The sequence below is a fragment of the Rhincodon typus genome, chromosome 38 (genome assembly GCF_021869965.1).
Source record: "Rhincodon typus isolate 14 chromosome 38, sRhiTyp1.1, whole genome shotgun sequence".
Taxonomy (NCBI): Eukaryota; Metazoa; Chordata; class Chondrichthyes; order Orectolobiformes; family Rhincodontidae; genus Rhincodon; species Rhincodon typus.
Window position 1 is genome coordinate 473410 of NC_063369.1, and position 19365 is coordinate 492774.

General features: G+C 42.3%; 1 protein-coding gene across 11 annotated transcripts in view; it reads right to left on the minus strand.

Annotated features, from left to right (window-relative positions):
• Window positions 1-19365, minus strand: part of dnm2a (dynamin 2a) — a 67893-nt gene that overhangs the window by 38183 nt on the left and 10345 nt on the right. For all 11 annotated transcript variants that reach the window (XM_048618040.1, XM_048618042.1, XM_048618041.1 and 8 more), the window contains exons 2-7: window positions 17317-17390; window positions 10212-10361; window positions 8449-8652; window positions 7773-7871; window positions 1008-1168; window positions 186-328 (exon numbers count right to left, since the gene is read on the minus strand). In XM_048618040.1, the coding sequence (XP_048473997.1) occupies window positions 186-328; window positions 1008-1168; window positions 7773-7871; window positions 8449-8652; window positions 10212-10361; window positions 17317-17390 (831 nt within the window). The remainder of the gene's footprint in view (window positions 1-185; window positions 329-1007; window positions 1169-7772; window positions 7872-8448; window positions 8653-10211; window positions 10362-17316; window positions 17391-19365) is intronic.

The following is a 19365-nucleotide window of genomic DNA, read 5'->3' on the forward strand; positions in this document are numbered from 1 at the left end:
CTGCATCCTGATGATCTCTATCTGGGTTGCTTCACTTGAGCATTTTCCCAAAAAGGGAAAATGCTCAAGCAACAGGACACGGAGGAGAGACACAAGGTGGATAACACAGGAGACAGAGAGAACAACAATGGCTAACTGTCCTTCAGTACAGTCCCTGCACTGCCCACCCAACCTGCTCCACTTACTGGAGGAGTGCCTTGGTTTTCCTGGTGGGATCATCTGGTCGAAAGTTTTTATATTCCTCAACCTCTTTCTCCAGGGATAGCATCTGACTCTGTAACTTGTTCCTCAGTGCGGGCAAGGTTTCACGGATGTGATTCGTCAATTGCTGGGTCACAATAAAAAAAAAGGAAAAATAATGAACAGTAAACTGCAGCAACATAGGCAAAAACTAGAAGATGGTGTTGATCTCATTTACTGGCCCTTTGCAACAGCCTCTCAATGACAACATTGCAAATAGTCCTCCTTCCCAAAATCTGATCATTTTCAACTTCTGTGCCACTCACTATGTTAGCAAAAGCTATTCAAGTATGTCTGGACATTTCCTTGACAGGATTAACTAAACAGCGTCACCACTTTCAGAGCACAAATGGAGGGTAGGGTCAAAGAGCAAGATATAAATATTGGCCAATCTCCAATTTCAGCACAAATTCATCAAGGCTTAGCTCTTGAGTCGAGGGACTACCAGATCGCAGTGCAGCACCAACATGGATCAAGTTAGTGACATGATCACAGTCAGGGTCTCAGTAACTGATCAGTACACCAGAACTCTGGCAGGACACTGCTGGTGTCATGTTCAGGAGAAATGCTTAGTTGAAGCTCATAGATACTCCAAAGAAATGAAATTCTGGGCTTTTAGTGAGCAACTGATGGTACTTTATCCCAGTGCAGAGTCATAAAATGTATTAAGGCATTCACAGTTTTTTTTTGGGGGGTGCAGGATGTGCCAATGACAGGCAAAAACAGTGTGGGAAGCATATTCCCACATAGCTTTGTAAATGCCTCACCTGGTTGAGTATCTTCTGTAAGTGTGGAGTCCCCATGCGATCAGCCATATGGCGGTACGAGGGGTGAGACAGGAAAAACTTCCTCTCAGCCGCTATGGCTGCACAGATGTCCTTCTTACCATCAATATCTTTTTGACTTCTGTTCACCACACCAATGTAGCCTGCAAGAAACAGGATACAAGAATTACAGCTTCAATACAAAGACAAGTAAAAATATGGCCGTTTTAGATTAGAAATAGCTCAAAAGGGTTTGAACTACTTCTGATCTTGGAACACAGGTTGTTGGTGCTGAAGATTCAAACACTTCCCATGTCATGCACCTACTGCCAGCAAACACTCTGCTTTAGGGACAGCATGGGCTAGGTACTGAGTAAATATGCCTATGAACTGTCTAGATCAGGCATTCCCAGGGTAGATGGCATAGGGTTAGACGCAGTAAACTTTTCTCAACGCTGCTATAACGTGTCTCAGCTCCAAACTCAAAGTGTCCTTCCTTCCTGTAGCACCTCACTACCCAGCCAGTGACTAAGTGAGTAATTCTGAAAAGGAGCCCAGCCGAGACTCAATCCTTCTCAGTAAGTGATGGGTTGAACAAACACCAATTAATGGCAGCACACCTTAAAATAATTGCTTAGAAGTACAGAACTTAAACATTGTTCAAACCACACACAAAGCTGAAGTTTTTTATTTAGCACTCATCAGGATTGAAATGCAAGACAAAAACTCTAGAAAGGGAACAATTTTGCCCAGCAAAGGAAACAGACATTGACTGGTTGGACTATGGTTGGTATGAAGATTGAGCAGGAACTGCTGTCTCATGTGTGTGAATAGATTGATTGCAGAGATGTTTTACACACCTCTGGAGCAGAAGGGACTTGAACCTGGGTTTTCCTGGCTCAGAGGTAGGAATGCTAATCAGTATATGACAAGAGCGCTAGGAACTGCTGTCTTAGTTAACCGGTTAGATTCATACCTGGCAAGCTGATTCTGATGATCAGCAAGATGCCACCCGAATACAAAATCAACTGCTCATCTCCATAGCCCTTTCCTTAGTGAAAAGGAAAGCTGCAATTTGGGGACATATTCCCTTTGCTGAAGAAGAATAGGGTGCTGTGTATGTGAATGAACACAGTTCATATAGTCATCATCAGAGAACAGAGCATTGTAATATAATGGCTGAAACAAGACCTTGTCCAGTGGTATTTATGTATTGACAAGCTGAAAACTGCTGGAGCGACAGCAGGGAGGGGGAACGAGAGCAAGGTGTTGCTGAAACCTTTCACTTTGCACTCATCAGGGCAAGTGCAAGAATGCCAAATTTCAAGCTCAGAATCCCTACAGTCTGGAAGCAGGTCATTCAGCCCATTGAGTCCACAGCTACCCTGAGCAGCATCCCACCCAGATCCACCCCCTACTTATCCCTGTAACCCTGCATTTCCCAGGGCTAATCCACCTAGTCTACACATCCCTGGACACTATGACAATTTAACATGGCCAATCCACCTAATCTGCACATCTTTGGATTTAGGGAGGAAACCCAGAGAAAACCCACACAGACAGAGGGAGAATGCGCAAACTCCATACAGTCACCCAAGGGTGGAATCGAACCCAGGTCCCTGGCACTGAGAGGTAGCATTGCTAGCCACTGTGTCACCCTACAATCACAATCATTTATACAACAGGAGAAATGACAGGGTAACTGAGGTGCTGCCCTGGAGAAAGCCAAGAAGAGGTACAGGTTTCCCAAACATTCCTACAACAACAACAAAAAAAAAGAAACAGTAGGCCATTTGAGCCACTGAGACCGCTCTGCCATTCAATGTGACCATGGCTGATCCTCTATCTCAACATCATACTCGATTCTCTCTCCTCTTAATCTTCGACGGCTTTACGGTCTAGAAATCTATTTCTTCATTAAATGTATTCAGTGACTTTGCCTCCATAGCTTTCAGTGGTAGAGAATCCCACAGGCTCACCCCACAGTGAACAGATTTAGCTCAATCCAAATAGCCAATTACATATACTGAGACATTGACCCCTTGTTCTAGATCACTCAGCCAGTGGGAAACATCATCACTGCATCCAGTTTGTCCAGTTCCATCAGAATTTTATAATTGTTATGTAATTCAACCAAAGCACAGGATTTTACTTACACAGAACAGGTTCCTGTGCATGAACGTATGACAGCTCTAGCAAGACCAAATTAGCCACATGAAATGCTCGACTCGTTTTAAATTTGTAGTTGGTTTTAAATACTCAAGATTATTCAACTATCCAATCACAGGATTAAACCTAACTGCACCCGTTTTGCTCAGAGATGTGAAATAGAGTACTGTTGATCACAGTCTGTACTCAGCCTATCATTTACCCCTGAAAGTGTGCTTTTTGATTCAGTCAATGGGTATCTGGGGTCATACCCAACTCCATCTACAGCATCGCTCAACTATGTAGTGGGCAGAACATCTATTGGGACTGACAGTCTGCAGAAAATCCCACTCATGTAGCCGCTGAACAGCAATATGAAACCTCGTTTAAATGCCTGAAAGTCTTTTTATTTCCAGGGTAATTTGAGGTATATGAACATTGTTCAACTCAAAGTGAGGGTATTTTGCTCATTTCAAACGGTGAACAATGATCCTAGGTAAAGATCATATCTTTATATTCCATATTATTGATTGTGGACTGATATGGGAAAGGATTCTTAAAACCAAAGATCGCAGAAGGGATTGCTGCACTTTCAACAAGTTACGAAACTCTTTGTTTACAATCGGAACAGAAGTTGCTGGAAAAGCTCACCGGTTCTGACAGCATCTGAAGAAAAAAAATCAGTTAACATTTCGGGTCCGGTGACCCTTCCTCAGAACTCTGATTTTTTTTTCTTCACAGATGCTGCCAGACCTGCTGAGCTTTTTTCAGCAACTTCTGTTTTTGTTCCTGATTTACAGCATCCGCAGTTCCTTCAGTTTTCCCTTTGTTTACACGCTGCTTTGTGAAGGCAGTGAAGATGGGTTTTATTTAATTCGCTCATGAGATGTGGGCATCATTGGATGGACCAGCATTTACTGCCAGCCTCTGACTCACAATGACTTTAGGGAGAAATTTCACAGAAGGGCTAGCACCGGGGCTGGTTTTTATCCCCCACAGTGAGAATCAACTAATAGCTGATTAGTTTCTAGCATTGTGACTAGTTATGGATGACAAGGGCCATCAGCTGGACAACAAATCTGGTTCCTGGACAATTGAGTGGGTGTGACTTCCAAAAGGGTAAGTGGTGTGATTTTGTCTCCAGTTAAATAACTAAACCACAAGGGAAGCCAGTTTATTTTCCCTCACCGGTTGCTGTAAGTTGTGGCTTTTATCCTGTGACTATGAGACTTTGCAGTCAATGCACCAATCACTTGCACCGTCTGCAAAGAGAAAAGAACCCGGTGAAAAAAAAATGAGGCTGAAGAATAGAAAATCCTGACAAGCAAAAGGATTGTCTCAGTAAACCCTGTGGACTAGGGCCATTAAACTGCTTTCCCAGCTTTTCATCCCTGATAACAATGTCTTTTAATCTGTTTGAAAATGTGTGGGGTTTATAACGGGCTAGATTTTTAGCAAGAGACAGTAAGAACTGCAGATGCTGGAGTCAGAGATAACACAGTGTGAAGCTGGAGAAACACAGCAGGCCAGGCAGCATCTGAGCAGCAGGAAAGTTGATGTTTTGGGTCGGGACCCTTGTTCACAATTTCCTGAAACGTCAACTTTCCTGCTCCTCTGGTGCTGCCTGGCCTCCAGCTGCACACTTACCTCTAGATTTTTAACAAGTAGTGTTACACATCAATGACGCATGGCCTTGTACAATAGCTTGAAAGTGTTTATTTGTAATAAATGGTCATTTTTCTTCAGGACAGAAACTGTTGTTTCCTGTTACCTTGGGTCTAAAGGGACAGGGAATTTAGGGAAAGTAGCATAGATTGATCTGATCTTTAAATTTGGTGATATCTCCATGAACAGTGGAACTTGATTTTCAGCACACTAAACCAATGAGGCATAACAGTGATCAAGGAGGGTCACCGGACCCAAAACGTTAATTTTGCTTTCTCCCCACATATGACTGAGTTTTTCAGCAATTTTCATTTTTGTTTCTGATTTCCAGCATCCGCATTCTTTTGGGGTTTTTTTTGAGACACTGATCAAGGAGGCCACAGTTCCACAAGACAGCAATGACATACACTATGCGTGTCAAACTTGCAAGGTTAGCAAACAGTTGGAACACTTTTTACAAGATTTATGACAAGACCAACCCTGTAGCACATAGAACCATAGGATTCCCAATGTGCATATTGACCAACAATTTGGGCAAACTTATCAAAACCAAACTTATGAATTAAGTTCAAAGTTCAATTAATTCACAGAAATAGCCCCATTTGCCTACATTTGGCCCATATCCCTCTAATCCTTTCCTATTCATGTAACCGTCCCCAATGTTTAATGTTGTAAATGATTTGATTTATTACTGTACCTTAGTACATATGACAATGAAAAGCATTGTCTTACATGTTTTACAGACAGATTGTACTAAATAAGTGTATCAGGGTAACAGAACAGAGTGCAGTACACAATTGTATCCGCATCTACCATTTCCTTTCGTTCAACATATGCACCATCCTGTGTGAAAAAGTTACCAGTCAGGTCCCACTTAAATCTTTCCCCTCTCCCCTTAAACCTATGCCCTCTATTTCTTGACTCCCCCACCCTCAGGAAAAAAGATCTCGGGCTATTCCCCCTATCCAAGCCTCTCATGATTTTATAAACCTCTATAAAAAGGTCACCCCTCAGCCTCCGATGCTCCATGGTAAAAGTCGCAGCCTATCCAATCTCTCCTTACAACTCCCTCCAGTTCCACTAACATCCTTGTAATTTTTTTTCTGTTTCCTTTCCAGTTTAACAACATCATCCCTATAAAAGAGTGACCAGAATTGTATGCCTTCAGAACTGTGGCCTTCACATCTTGTACAACCATAACAGGATGTCCCAATACCTGTACTCAATACTCTGACCGATGAAGGCAAGTATGCCAAACATCATCTTCACCACCCTGTGACATCACTTTAAAGGAACTATGCACCTGCACCCCTAGGTCTCTGTTTAGATACCACTCCCCAGGGCCATACCATTAACTGCAAGTCCTGCCCTGTTACCAAAATGCGATACCTCTCATTTATCGAAATTTAACTCCATCCGCCACTACTCAGCCCATTGGCCTATCTGATCAAAACCTTCACTGTCCCCTTATTGTACTCTTAGATAAGCACCTTAACTATCCACTATACCAACAATTTTGGTATCATCCGCAACTTACTAACCACATCACCTATATTCTCACCCAAATCATTTATATAAATGACGAACAATGGTGGACCCAGCACTGATTCCTGCAGCACAATACTGGCCATAGGCCTCCAGTCCAAATAACAACCCTCTACCACCACCCTCTGTCTCCTACTCTCTAGCCAATTTTGTATCCAATTGGCTAGCTCTCCCTGCATCTATGTGATCTGAATGGCAATGCAGCATAAATGCCCATGCCTTCTTTTAGTGGTACATTCTAATAAACTTGCAACGTCAAATCAACACAGAGACAAGGTGTGGCTATTGGTACAGAAGTCATGTATAATGTTAATTAAAATGAAGGAATCCTTCACCCACATACATGGAGAACTCAAAAACTGGCAACAGCAATTCACTCAACCATCTGGCCAGCTCCTGCTGCACAGACCAGCCATTATGCAACATCATTTGTGTGCCTTGAACAGTCCATGTACGTGTGGATGGAATGAACTTTGGGAATGAATCCCATCATATATGGCTCAAGGCATCACATTACTCTTACACAAGTTAAATAAATGTTTTTGTAGCTTCTTTTGAGAAAGGCTAAGCAGTTGGGAATGGCAGCTGGTCCAACAGATACAAACTTGGAATGGTCATTAAGAAAAGGTGCGCATTCTGTCAAAATAATCACGTGTGTTTAGAATGAATTTGTCAGCTCCCCTAACCCTATCGCACTTACAAATATATATTGCAAAAAGAATATACTCATGTCTTATGCTTTAGGAGCTGATAGGTCCCCTGCTTTCCATGGCAACACCTTGGCCAATCAGAGTTGACTTGTCAACCAACCGGCACCCCTCTCTTCTTGTAATATTTGTTTGTTGAGGGAGTTTGAAAGTTAGCACTGTGTTTGTCCTGACAAGTGCAAGCCAAAAAACCTTAACGCCCAAGCCTTGTAGTACCAAGTAAATGTTGGCAAGTGTCAATGAAACATAAAGATGCACAAGTTTTACAAATGGAGACGGTGCAAAAAACAATTCATAAGCCATGAGAGATCACAGATACAAAGAAAAATTTATCAAGTCGGAATTAATATTTCTCTTAACAATACAGAAGGCCGGGAGCATGACTTGACAGAGGCCTATAAGAGTATGTAGGGACAGAATTGGGTAGATTTAGAGAAGATATTTCCATGTATCGCCATGACGAGGAACAGGGGCTGAAGCATTAAAACAATCAGTAATAAATCCCATGAGAACCTCAGGGGAAACATCTTCACCAGAAAGCAATGAAAACATGACACTTGCTACCACAGAAATAACATGGATACAGAAAGGGATGTTGACAAGGAAGAAAGGAACAAAAGGACGCGCTGAAGGAGTTACTACTGGGAGTGCAGCATAAACTCTTGCATTGACTAAATAAGCCGATAGGCTGTGCTTAACTTACCCCTGCGAAGAGGCAGCAGCCGGTTTTCCAGGATATCCCGAGCATCAGTCCCTTCGTCCATTAGATCCAGTTTTGTGATCACACCGATCACCCTCAAACCTGTGCAGAGGGGACAGCTTTAGAGAACATTGGTCATCCAGACAACATGGTATAAAGGGATTAACGCTCACGAGTCAAAGTTGAAAATGCAAACAATGAAACTTTTGCAGCTACAAACCAATGCTTAAAAGCAATTTCCTCAGAGCGCAATTTAAACGTCAATTTCAGTTCTTCAATCAACAGCCAGAGATAGATCTCAGCTTTGAACCTCAGGTCAAGTTATTGTGGGCATTTTGGTCGCAGAACTCCAGTCAGCTTGGCACTGACATAAAAAAAGCACACCAAAGCCACAGGAAACTGTCTAAAGTTGATCTCAACCAATACAGCCATAGAGCACAAATGGCTTCACGTTCCCAAAGGTGGGATAATTTGCTTCCCTCTATTACTCACATGTTCATCTTATCATCACTCAAGAGAAGCAGACCGAAGATAAATCTAGATTTTTTTAAAAACCGTCTATAACCCATTTACAGTCATATTAAGAGGAGTGCTTTTTCCAGAAAAAAGGCTGTCTATTCAAATCAGTCTTCACCTTACGAGAGGAGTGCTGGAACCAGGAGAGAAACAGACTTCTTACCTTGTGGGTCAACCTCCTTGGCAAGCTTGAGTGCATCTGAATTGGCGAGGTCAGAGTTCGCTGGAGTGACAGCCAGTATAAGACAGTTCTCTTTGCTGATAAACTGCATAATCATTTCTTTGATCTGGTGTTCTATGTCAGCTGGCTGGTCACCAACTGGAACCTTGGTGATACCCGGTAAATCAATCAATGTCAGGTTTAAAACTAGCAGAAGAAAGTGTAAAAGCTGAATTAGGACCATTCATTACAGAACAGCCAAACAACAATGTTGCTTGTTCAGCATGTGCAGATTTGAATCATCAGCAGCCCTATACGAAACTTCCGAGAGCTTGGTGCAGTTCGTGGAATAACAGGATGTGGGACCAGGAGGCAGCCTGGTGTGTCACGACCAATCTAAAGACCCACAAGATCCTGAACCCTCAATGTTGTCATCACTGGAACACCAAGATGCAGCTTACTTATGGCTTTACTTGTTGACACCGTTCCCTGAGGCTTGTTGTAGAAAGCAGCAGAACCAGGGTATTTGCCCCTTCAAGTCTGACCGCCCACTGTTCAACAAGATCATATCAGACCTGTTTATGCTTTGTATTACACATTTCCATTTACCCTGACAACCTTTGACTCCCTTACCTAACAAGAATCCATCCAGCATAAAAATATTCAATGACCCTGCCTCCAGCACCTTCTAAGGCACAAAATTCCAGAATCATATAATCCACAGAGAAAATAAAACCTTGTCGGCCATTTTAGAGTGACTGTTTTTAAAAGCAGTGCCCCTAGTTTTGGGCTTACCCACAAGAGGAAACATCCTTCCCTGGTCAACCTTATCAAGGTCACTCAGGATCATATACATTTCAATCAAATCACCCCTCACTGTTCTAAACTCCAGTGGGATTAAACCAACCTCTAAGAGACGATTTCCCTTTCACAAAACTATGCTGGTTCTTCCTGGTTACTTTGAGATTTTCCAAGTACCCAGTTATAACCCTCTTAATGATCAATTCAATGACCTTCCCCCACAATGTCAAACTAATTGGCCAATAGTTTACCCACTCCCCACCTCCATCCGCCCCTTCTTGAATATCCAGTATGACAGAGCATTTGCAGAAAGTAATGTATTTTGGAGAATTAACACAAGTGCTTCTCCACCTCATTTGGTCCCTTCTTTTGATGCCTGAGAATAAAGTCCATCAGGATCCAGGGACTTGTTAGCCACAGCTTCACTCCCACAGTAACTGTCATTTCACCAAGTTCCTCCCTCCCTTCCACTTGCTGATTCACAGCTATTCATGCAACATTTTTGATGTCCTCTAAAGTGAAGGCAGAAGTGAGACATTTATTCATTCCATCGACCAGGCCAGGGTTCAAGGCAGACAAGGGGCATGATGGGGAGAGCTGTGGAACTCAACAGACCAGCAGCCTTTCCACGGATGTAGGTGATGGTGGGGTGTGCATGCGCAGCAGTGGCTCCTGGGTCATGGCAGATGGACCGCAGCACAGCATGGTGAGGTGCTATATTTTGCCAAATTGTAACCAGCCCGGTCAGGGAGATACCGCAGCCCACTGTGTACATTATTACATTTCATGCAGTGTTCAACGGGGTTTCTGGACCCATTACCACAGCAATGCTAAAAGGGAATGAGGTTAAATGTGGACTCCCTGTACAATTGACAAAAAGAGGTCAAAGCTTTTGTACACAATTTCAATTCTGCAAGATCTCAAATAATCATCTCCTAGATTTGGATCAAGGAGACCTCACTCACCATTTGGAGAATGCACCCTCAAGTTGATAGGAATCGGCGAGATTCCTTTATTGCTCCCTGTAACTCTGTCAGTCTCTGCTTCGATTTCCTGTCGAACCTCCTCAAAATCTGTAAACTTCTTCCCTTTGCAGTGCAGAAATTCGGCATGTTCTGCAAGAGGAAGCAAATCATTATCTCGATTGCATGATATAACTGTCATGCTGTAACCATTCCTTTGTACTTAACAAGCCAACAATCAATGCCGACCAACATTGCATAGCACGCAAATTCCAAGCTAGATGACAGCACTCAGTTCTATCTGCTGACAGGCAAGCAGAATCTTGCAAGATTTTTAAACAGGTCACTCAGGACAGCTGGACCCGAAAAGGAAACAGGCACAGTGGAACAGATCAGTCAATTTGTGAAAGAGACAGACAGTAGACTCCATGTTAGGAGTTTGATTTTTAGCTGTCCTGTGGAGGGATTCTGTGGAGGGGACACAGTGAGTTAAGTCCCAGAAGCAGCTAGATAATCTGCTCTGTTAGAACTGAGGCCAAGTTCTAGAAGTTTGTAGACAGCTGGGTGTGGTTGTCAAAGTAGTCCTGGAGGTTGTGGTGGCTCACAAGATGTCAGGTACACCTAATATCTTAGTATAGTTAGGGGTGGGGCTTTTAAAGCAGGTAACAGTATTTGTTTTATGCAACTTGAGCAAGATTAGAGCTTAGGGAAGTACACACTTAAGACTAGCCTGGTGAAGCTAGCTGCTGCTGAGAAGCTGGAGTTGTATCAGTGAATAAGTACTGAAAGACAGGGGCACATGCACCAAGGGTGGGGATGGTGCATAAGTACGTGTGGCTGAGTATGTGTATGTCGGGAAAGGAAGAGAATGAGGGGAGATGATTGACCAGAACTGGAACAACTAGTAAGACAGATCATGATGGAGCAGCAGAGGGAGTTTCAAGCTAGATAGGCAAAACTGGAAGAACAGAAATTCCTTGTGAAGTTCAATGGGGTTGAATGTCTGAGCTGAATTGCTCAGAAATCCTTGGGATCAGCTTTGACCACATTTATAATTTGATGTGCACTCTGGGGTGTTTGATCACAGTCTATTCCCCATGTTAATCATATGTTAATTCTGGCTGTCAGAATATAAGTTGCATATGTATTAGAAATGGAATTATTGTTCTAATATTGTATAGTAAACCTTATTGTTGTTTGATATAAATCATGGAGCTTGAGATTTCATTCACTTCCAAGAAACTTCTGGATCTCAATATTTTTAACTTCAAAGAATAAAGGGTAACTAGCCCTGAACCAACAAAATTTATTGAACTCATCCAGGATATTGACAAAGTTGCAGTCTGCTCTGGCACTATAACAGTATTAAGACTGTAATTACAATGTGCAATCAAATATAATTAAATTCTCATTGGATAAACATAACAATCCAAGCCTTCCAAAAACATTGATCAAATCCCTCTAACTGTGCTTCATAATGAAATTAGACAGTGAGCTCATTGGTTTAGGGGTTTGATTCATTCTTTGGTTGTTAGTAGAAAACACAAGAAACAGGGGTTCAAAATTATAGGTAAGACCATAAGAAACAGGAACATGAGCAGGTTGTTTTGGCCCTTGAACCTGCACGTCCAATCAACAGGATCATGGCTGAACCAATATTCCTCTTGAACTAATGCCCATTTTCCTACCATTCCCCTGAAATCCTGGATTCCCAACTGATCAAGAATCTAACTCAGTCTTAAATATACAAAGACCCTTCTCCCACAGCTCTCTAGCAATGGGTTCCAAACACACTTGACCCTCACAAGGAATTAATCTCAGCCTTAAATTAGCACCCTTTAATTCTGAGACTATGCCCTCTGGTCCCCTCCATCGAGGGAAAACATCCTCTCAGCATGCACACCATCAAGCTCCTTAAGAATCCTGTGTTGCAATGAAATCACCTCTCATTCTTCTAAACTCCAGTGAGTAGAATCCCAACCTGTTTAGCCTTGCTCATAAAACACCACCCCCCATCCATTCTAGGGATCATCCTAGTGAACCTTCTCTGAACTGCCTCCAATGAAGTAATATCTTCCCTTAAATACGGGGACCAAAACTGCTCACAGTACCACAGATGTGGTCTCACCAGTTCAGATAAGCTCTTGTTTCGAAGACAGAGAGGAGAGTTTAAGGAATGAGGGGGTAAGGTCTGGATTCAGTGCAGGCCAAAAGCTGAAGCATGATTTAACAGGAAAGGCGGCAAGTGATAGGATGGTGAGCATTTTATTCTCTTCTCGCTCTCGAAATTCATTCAAATTAGGGGAAATAAAAACCTGTAACCTAATTAGTTAAACAAAACATAAGAATGGCAGGGCAGATGTTGTGTTGCAGCTATAGCACGTGGGAGCATATGAACACATAAGCCCAACAATCATATGTGCAATTAAGTGTCTGCAACTCAAGAAACCGTGGCTGTGAGTTGATGACATGGAGTCTGAGCTTTGGACACTGCTTTGCGTCAGGAGAGGGAAAGGTTACATGGATACTTTGTTCCAGAAGACAGTTACAAGCCTCAGGTTGTGTACTACAGATCTGGTCCATGATCAGGACAGGAAGTTGAGACAGAAAGTGCAGTTGGTATGGTATCCAGAACACAGAAGCGGAGGAGCCTCAGCCCATGCAATTTTCCAACAGTTTTAATGTTTTTGCAGTTTGTATGGAGGACAGCAAGGACTGTAGGGTGGATAGAGTCATAGAATCTTATAGCATTGAAACAGACCCTTCAGTCCAAGCTGACCATATTCCAAAACTAAACTAGTCCCACCCGTTTACACTTGGCCCACGTTCCTCCAAATCTTCCTATTCATGAACTTATCCAAATCTCTTTTAAATGTTGTAACTGTAGCTGCATCCACCACTTCCTCTGGCATTTCATTCCATATACAAATCACCCTCTCATAAAAATTAAGTGCCCCATGTATTCTTTTTAAATTTTTCTCCTCTCACCTTCAAAACATGATCCTAGTTTTGAATTTCCCACCGCCCTAGGGGGAAGACCCTTGTCATTCAATTTAGCTATGCCACTCAATTTTATAAACCTCAATAAACTCATCCCTTAACCTCCTTTGCTCCAGTTAAAAAGGTCCCAGTCTTCCCAATCTATTTTTATATCTCAAACCCTCTATATTCCTGGTAAATCTTTTCTGAACCCTCTCCAATTTAATAACATCCTTTCCATATCAGGGCGACCAGAACCACACACAGTACTCCAGAAGAGGCCTCATCAACATCTTGTATAATGTCAACATGACATCCCAACTCCTATATTCAAAGGTCTGAGCAATGAAGGTAAGTGTGTTAAACTCCTTCTTAACCACCGTCTACATGTGGCACAAATTTCAAATTTCATGTACATGACGTCCCCAACCCTGGTCTCTCTATTCTACAATACTACCCAGGGTCCTAGCATTAATTGCATACGCCCTGCCCTCATTTGTATTACCGAATTGAAATATTTCACATTTATCCAAATTAAACTCCATCTGCCACTCCTCAGCCCACTGACTCAATTGATCAAGATGAAAGAAATGACAATGGCACAGTGGTACAGAAACCCATTCAAGTGTTGGGTGTAAAAAGGAACGTAGTTCTGATAAGGGAGTATTTAGGGGGATAGATCGTTTTCTTTGCATATGAGACTCAGAGTCCCAAAGGCTGCTTTGCTTGTTTATTGCCAAGGATAGGGATGCATGCATACAGCTGAAAAGGAACCTGCGTTGGGAGGGGAAAAACAAATCAAGTGATCAAGGTCCACGCGTACCACTGACGTGGAGAGGACTAGGAACAAAGTTCGGCCAAGGGGTTGAGCAGCTAGGGGCTAAATTAGAAAGCAGGACCAAAAAAGTAATTATTGCTGGATTACTACCTGATTCATAACTGAACTGGCAATAAATTAAATAAGAGTAGAATTTTGAATGAGTGGCTCAAAGATTGGCATGAGTTTTAATTAATGAAGCATTGGGCACCAGTACTAGGGGCAGAAAGAGCTATATTGCTGGGGTAGTCCATACTTGAACTATACCACAATGAGTGCCCTAGCAAGTCAGATCACTAAGGAAGTAATTTTTTTTGGGGGGGACGTGGGGAAGTTAGAGGGGATTTGGTGATTTAAAGAGAAAAGAACAAAGCAATAGAGTAACGTAGCAATATTAGTAATGATAACCAGAATGTGACAGATAGACACAGAATGCTTTGAAGAAACAGTGGACTCAAAACTTTGTTTTTCCCTTCACAGACACTGTCAGAACTGCTGTTTTTATTTCAGATCTATTTCAGGGTAGATGCAGGAAAAACATTTCCCCAGGTTGGAAGATCTAGAAAGAGAGAATCTCAGAATAAAGGGTAAGCCACTTAGCATTGAGATGGAGGAACTTCCTCACTCAGAGGGTCATGAACATTTGGAATTTGGCTGTGGAGGCTCAGTCATCGAGTTATGGTCAAGAATATTATTTCTGCATTTTATAAACTTTAGAGGAACAGGGCTCATGCAGAAAGAATTATGAAGTAGAAGAGCAGCCCGACTTTCACTGAATGACACAGCAGGATCAAAGGGCTTAATCCTTCTCCTATTTCTCATGCTCTTAAAAATGGGATGATTGACAACAAAGAGAAATATGGCCGGATAGCCATTAGGGAGATGTAGCTGGACATTGACCAAGGTTGGGACTTCACTATTCAATGAGTATTTGACATTTGGGACACATTTGGGCCAATTTTTGCAGCAATACTTTCTGAAAGTGATCATAGAGCAGCCTATTTTAGACCTGGTAACACATAACAAGACAGGATTAATGAATGCACTCTGTGCCTATACACAACAATAAGAACATTATAAACTTCAGATTCAGTCTGAGTTTCAGAAATGTAGGTTGAAGATGAATAACTGAAGTTAAAATCAAACCACTTAAGAGTGACCCATAGTTCTCAACTTACTCACAAAACCCACCTTTTCCATGTCCACTTTGTCAGGATCATTCAGAATCTTGGAAAATTCAATCAAATCACCCTCTATTCTTCAAAGCACTAGTGAAAACAAGCCCAGTTTGCCCAACCAACCCTCGTAAGACAACTCACTGTTTCCAATTCAGTAAACCTCCTCTGAACCACCTCCAATGCGTTTGATTCTTTGCTTACATAAGGAGACCAAACTGCACACAGTTGTTAGGTGGTCTCATCAGCATCCTCTACAACTAAAGCAGAACTTCCTTATTTTTATACTCAGTTTGTCTAATAGTAAAGGACAGCATTCCATTGTCGTCATCTTCACAACATACATTCCTTATCATTGTATCATCTGCAGATTTAACCACCATTGCCTTTGATCCCCTCATCCAAGTCTTTGACTTAAATTGTAAAAAGCTGAAGCCCTAGCACAGACCCCCATCCCAATCAGATAACAACCTATTTATGCAAACAGTGTTTTTAACAGGCTAGCAAATCTTCTACACATGCTGGTATGCAGCCCACTGCACCATGAGCACCTATTTTGCACAATAGCTAACTTTTTTTTAAATGTGGAAGCTGGTCAAATGTCTTCTGGAAATCCAAGTAGAGCATAACAATGGGCTCCACCATACGTTAATTTTTCAAAGATCTGAGAATTCTATGACAACTGTCTCACCTCCCATCTCCCCAGTCCTGCTCACTTATTTTTTTTTTAAAAATGTGTTCACAGGATGTGGGTAGCACTGGCTAGGTCAGCATTTATTGCCATCCTTACTTGCCTAGGCGCATTTAAGAGTCAACCACATTGTGTGGATCCGGAGTCACATGTGGGCTGTAATCAGGTATGAATTGCATATGCCTCCAAAGGGAGATTAGTAAAGCAGATGGGATTTTAAGACAGTTGACTGTGGTTCACGTCAGTTTTTGTTATTGAATTTAAATTTCACCAGAGTCGGATTCAAACCCACATCCCTGAAGCTTCAGCCTGGGCCTCTGGATTATGGGTCCAGTGACATTACTGTTACATCACCACCACCTTCTTACAAGCACAAGACAAGAGTGTGATGGAATACTTGCCATTTGCTTGGAGAAATACAGCTCCAAAAACAATCAAGCAGCTTTTACCATCTAGGACAAAGCTGACTCCTTTACTAGCACCACATCCAACACGTTCCATAGTCATTCCCTCAACCACTGATGCAAAATGGCAATAATGTGTACTATCTACACTGCAATGCAGAAATTCACCAAAGTTCTCTAGACAGCACCTTCCAAACAACAATCACAATGATCTAAAAGACAAGGGCAGGAGATACACGGCAATACCTTCACCTGCCAGTTACCCACATTGTCATCTAATTGTTTTAAGGGACACCTAGGACCTAATGGAATAAAGAAACAGCTGATGGATATATAGGTTACTGGTTAACTGGGTTGAAGGGGGTTTTTGCGGAGTGGTAAGCTGCCTATGAGCCAGGAAAGCTGGGTTCAAGTCCCATCTGCTCCAGTGGTGTGTAATAACATGTCCGAACAGGTCGATTAAAAAATATCAAAACTGGGTTTGAACTGGTTGTTTCAACACAGGAAGCTAGCAATCAGTGAGGTAACAGTTTGATGGAGTGTGGCTACTGGAATAAATCACTCACTAAAAGCATGGACTTGAATTCCATTAAAATACAGTTCTCTTTTGGTGATGTGGTAAAGTCATTGGACAGAGGGCATGGGCGGCCAGGCAGCAAGCGAGGGGACCCCATATCTTCTCATTCCAGGTATTCTCCTCCTCTCTGTCCATAGATTAGAGATGGGCAATAAAACGTTGGGCTAACCAGCGACACCCAAATAATCCCATGAATGAATAAAAATGATAATCGAGCATTACGTGATACAAGCTGAAAACTACTGTTAAGACCACAATCAGATCAGCCTGGATCTTATCAAATGGTGCAGACTTACGGAGTCCGAGCAGAGATACCAATCTCTTGGGAACAGAATAGCAACTGTGTTGGAGGGTGCATGTTGATTCCATTCGGCCAACTAAACCTTAAACAATTCATTAGAAGTTACTGAACCGTCACACACACTTCTGCCTCCAAACTGTAGCAGCACTCTAAGATACACTTACCCGTTTTTGCATTGATGAGCTGCAGAACAAGCGGCCGGCGAGTAATAATTCCAGAACCACGAGGAAGAAAATCCCTGAAAATAAAGATAGCAATAAGCATTTTGAGACTGTCAAGGATTGTCAATCAAAAGCAACATCTACAGAGATGAGAAACCACTATCTGGAGTTAAGAATTCGGAGTATATTACCTCTAGGCTTGCAATAAAGTACAGAATCAGAGTACATTCCCTCATTCAGCAGAGCTTGATTAACGACGTGCTTCCATGCACAGGAGTAGTGTGGGGCTGAAGCCAAGGCTGACAGTAAACTTTAGTTGGGGGATTCAGCCTCCATTCACCTACGGGCATTATATAATCAACAGGCTGCTCAGACTGCGTTGTAACATTTGCTGCAGCTGGTCAATTGACTAGGCATACAAACAAATAAATTAGGAGTAGACTATTTGGCCCTTCAAGCCTGCTGCACCATTCAGCAGAATCACAATTTTATTTCATTCATTCATTCATTCACAGAAGTGGATGTCACTGGTTAGTTGTTGCTCATCCCTAACTGGTCTGAGGACAGTCAAGGATTAACCACATTGCTTTGGGTCTGGAGTCACATAAGCCAGACCAGGAAAGGATATGCCCGAAGGGCGTTAATGAACCGGATGGGTTTTTCCTGACAATTGGCAATGGTTTCTTGATCATCCAGATTTTTTTTTTTATTAAATGCAAATTCTACTATTTGCCATGGCAGGATTCAAACCCAAGTCTCCAGTGCGTTACAATGCTGCAATGATAATCGTAGGCCACTGCCTCCTATTGATCCAATTACGGCATTTGTTGTGTACCCTAACAGTAATGTAATCACAAAATCTACATCCTCCTTTCATGCATGGCAGATAGTCTCAGTAACCAAATGGATCTCTTGCTCTTTAAACAGCCTACATGAATGCTCCCTACCTACCACAAATGCCTCCCAAGCCCTCGCTGCGCTACTAACACACTAACCATCCATACTTCTAACCAAATCATGTTTCACTCTGCCCTATTACCTAGATGTGAGCCTTTCTAAAGCACCTGCCTCTGTTGCCTAATACAATCCCTCAGGTAACAAGCTCAGCAAAACAGAAAGGGAGCAGTTGTGTCTGTGGTGAACAAACAATTGCAGCTGTGAACTCCAACTAGAACAGCAGCTTACATCATATTTCTTTCAGCCACCCTCCTGTCCTACACCAGGCCTTGCTCAACACTGAATCCTCCTCTGGAAGTCTCATTTTCAACCAAATCTTCAACAGGCCTCAACACCTGACCATCCTGACTTGGAAATATATTGCTGTTCCTTCAGTGTTACTGGGTCAAAATCCTGGAACTCCCCCTGCAACAGCTTTGTGGGTGTCCCTGCACCAAACGAACTACAGTGGTTTAAGGCAATAGCTCACCACCACCTTCTCCGAGGAGATTGTTGGGGGGGGCAATAAATGCTGTTCCAGCCAGCCATGCCTACAAACCCTGAAGAGATAAGGAATAGCGTCTCTCATAGTGCTGTGCAATTGATCCATCAGCTAAAGCTCACATTCCTTTTCAGTTATTCACACAACATTCTCTTATCTTATTTGCAAATTTACTGTTGTCTCTGCAATACCCATGTACTGATTCTCAAACATTCTAAGACTACATCCAAGGCACACAATAATGTTACACAAGTGCAATGGCTAGAGCAAGTTCCCCAATTGATGCAAACACAAGTTAACAAATAATAACTGGTTCACACAGTTCTGGCATTGTCTTATTTATAAAATATTTTCCAAGGACACCCTGAATGGACAGTACATTTCCCAATCAAACCACTTGCAATGGGAGCAACATAGGAAATGTATTTCAAGTCTCAATGAGAAGCTAAATGTATTCAGGGTGACCGAATAGACTAAATATTGAAGAGGGCAGACATAAATTGTTGGCCCTTGGGTGGGGAGCAGGGAAGGAGAGCACGTAGCGCAATCAACATAAAGACTTCACAAACTACCAAATCGGAAAGGGGGGTTAAAATTGTTTCAGAGATAGTAGG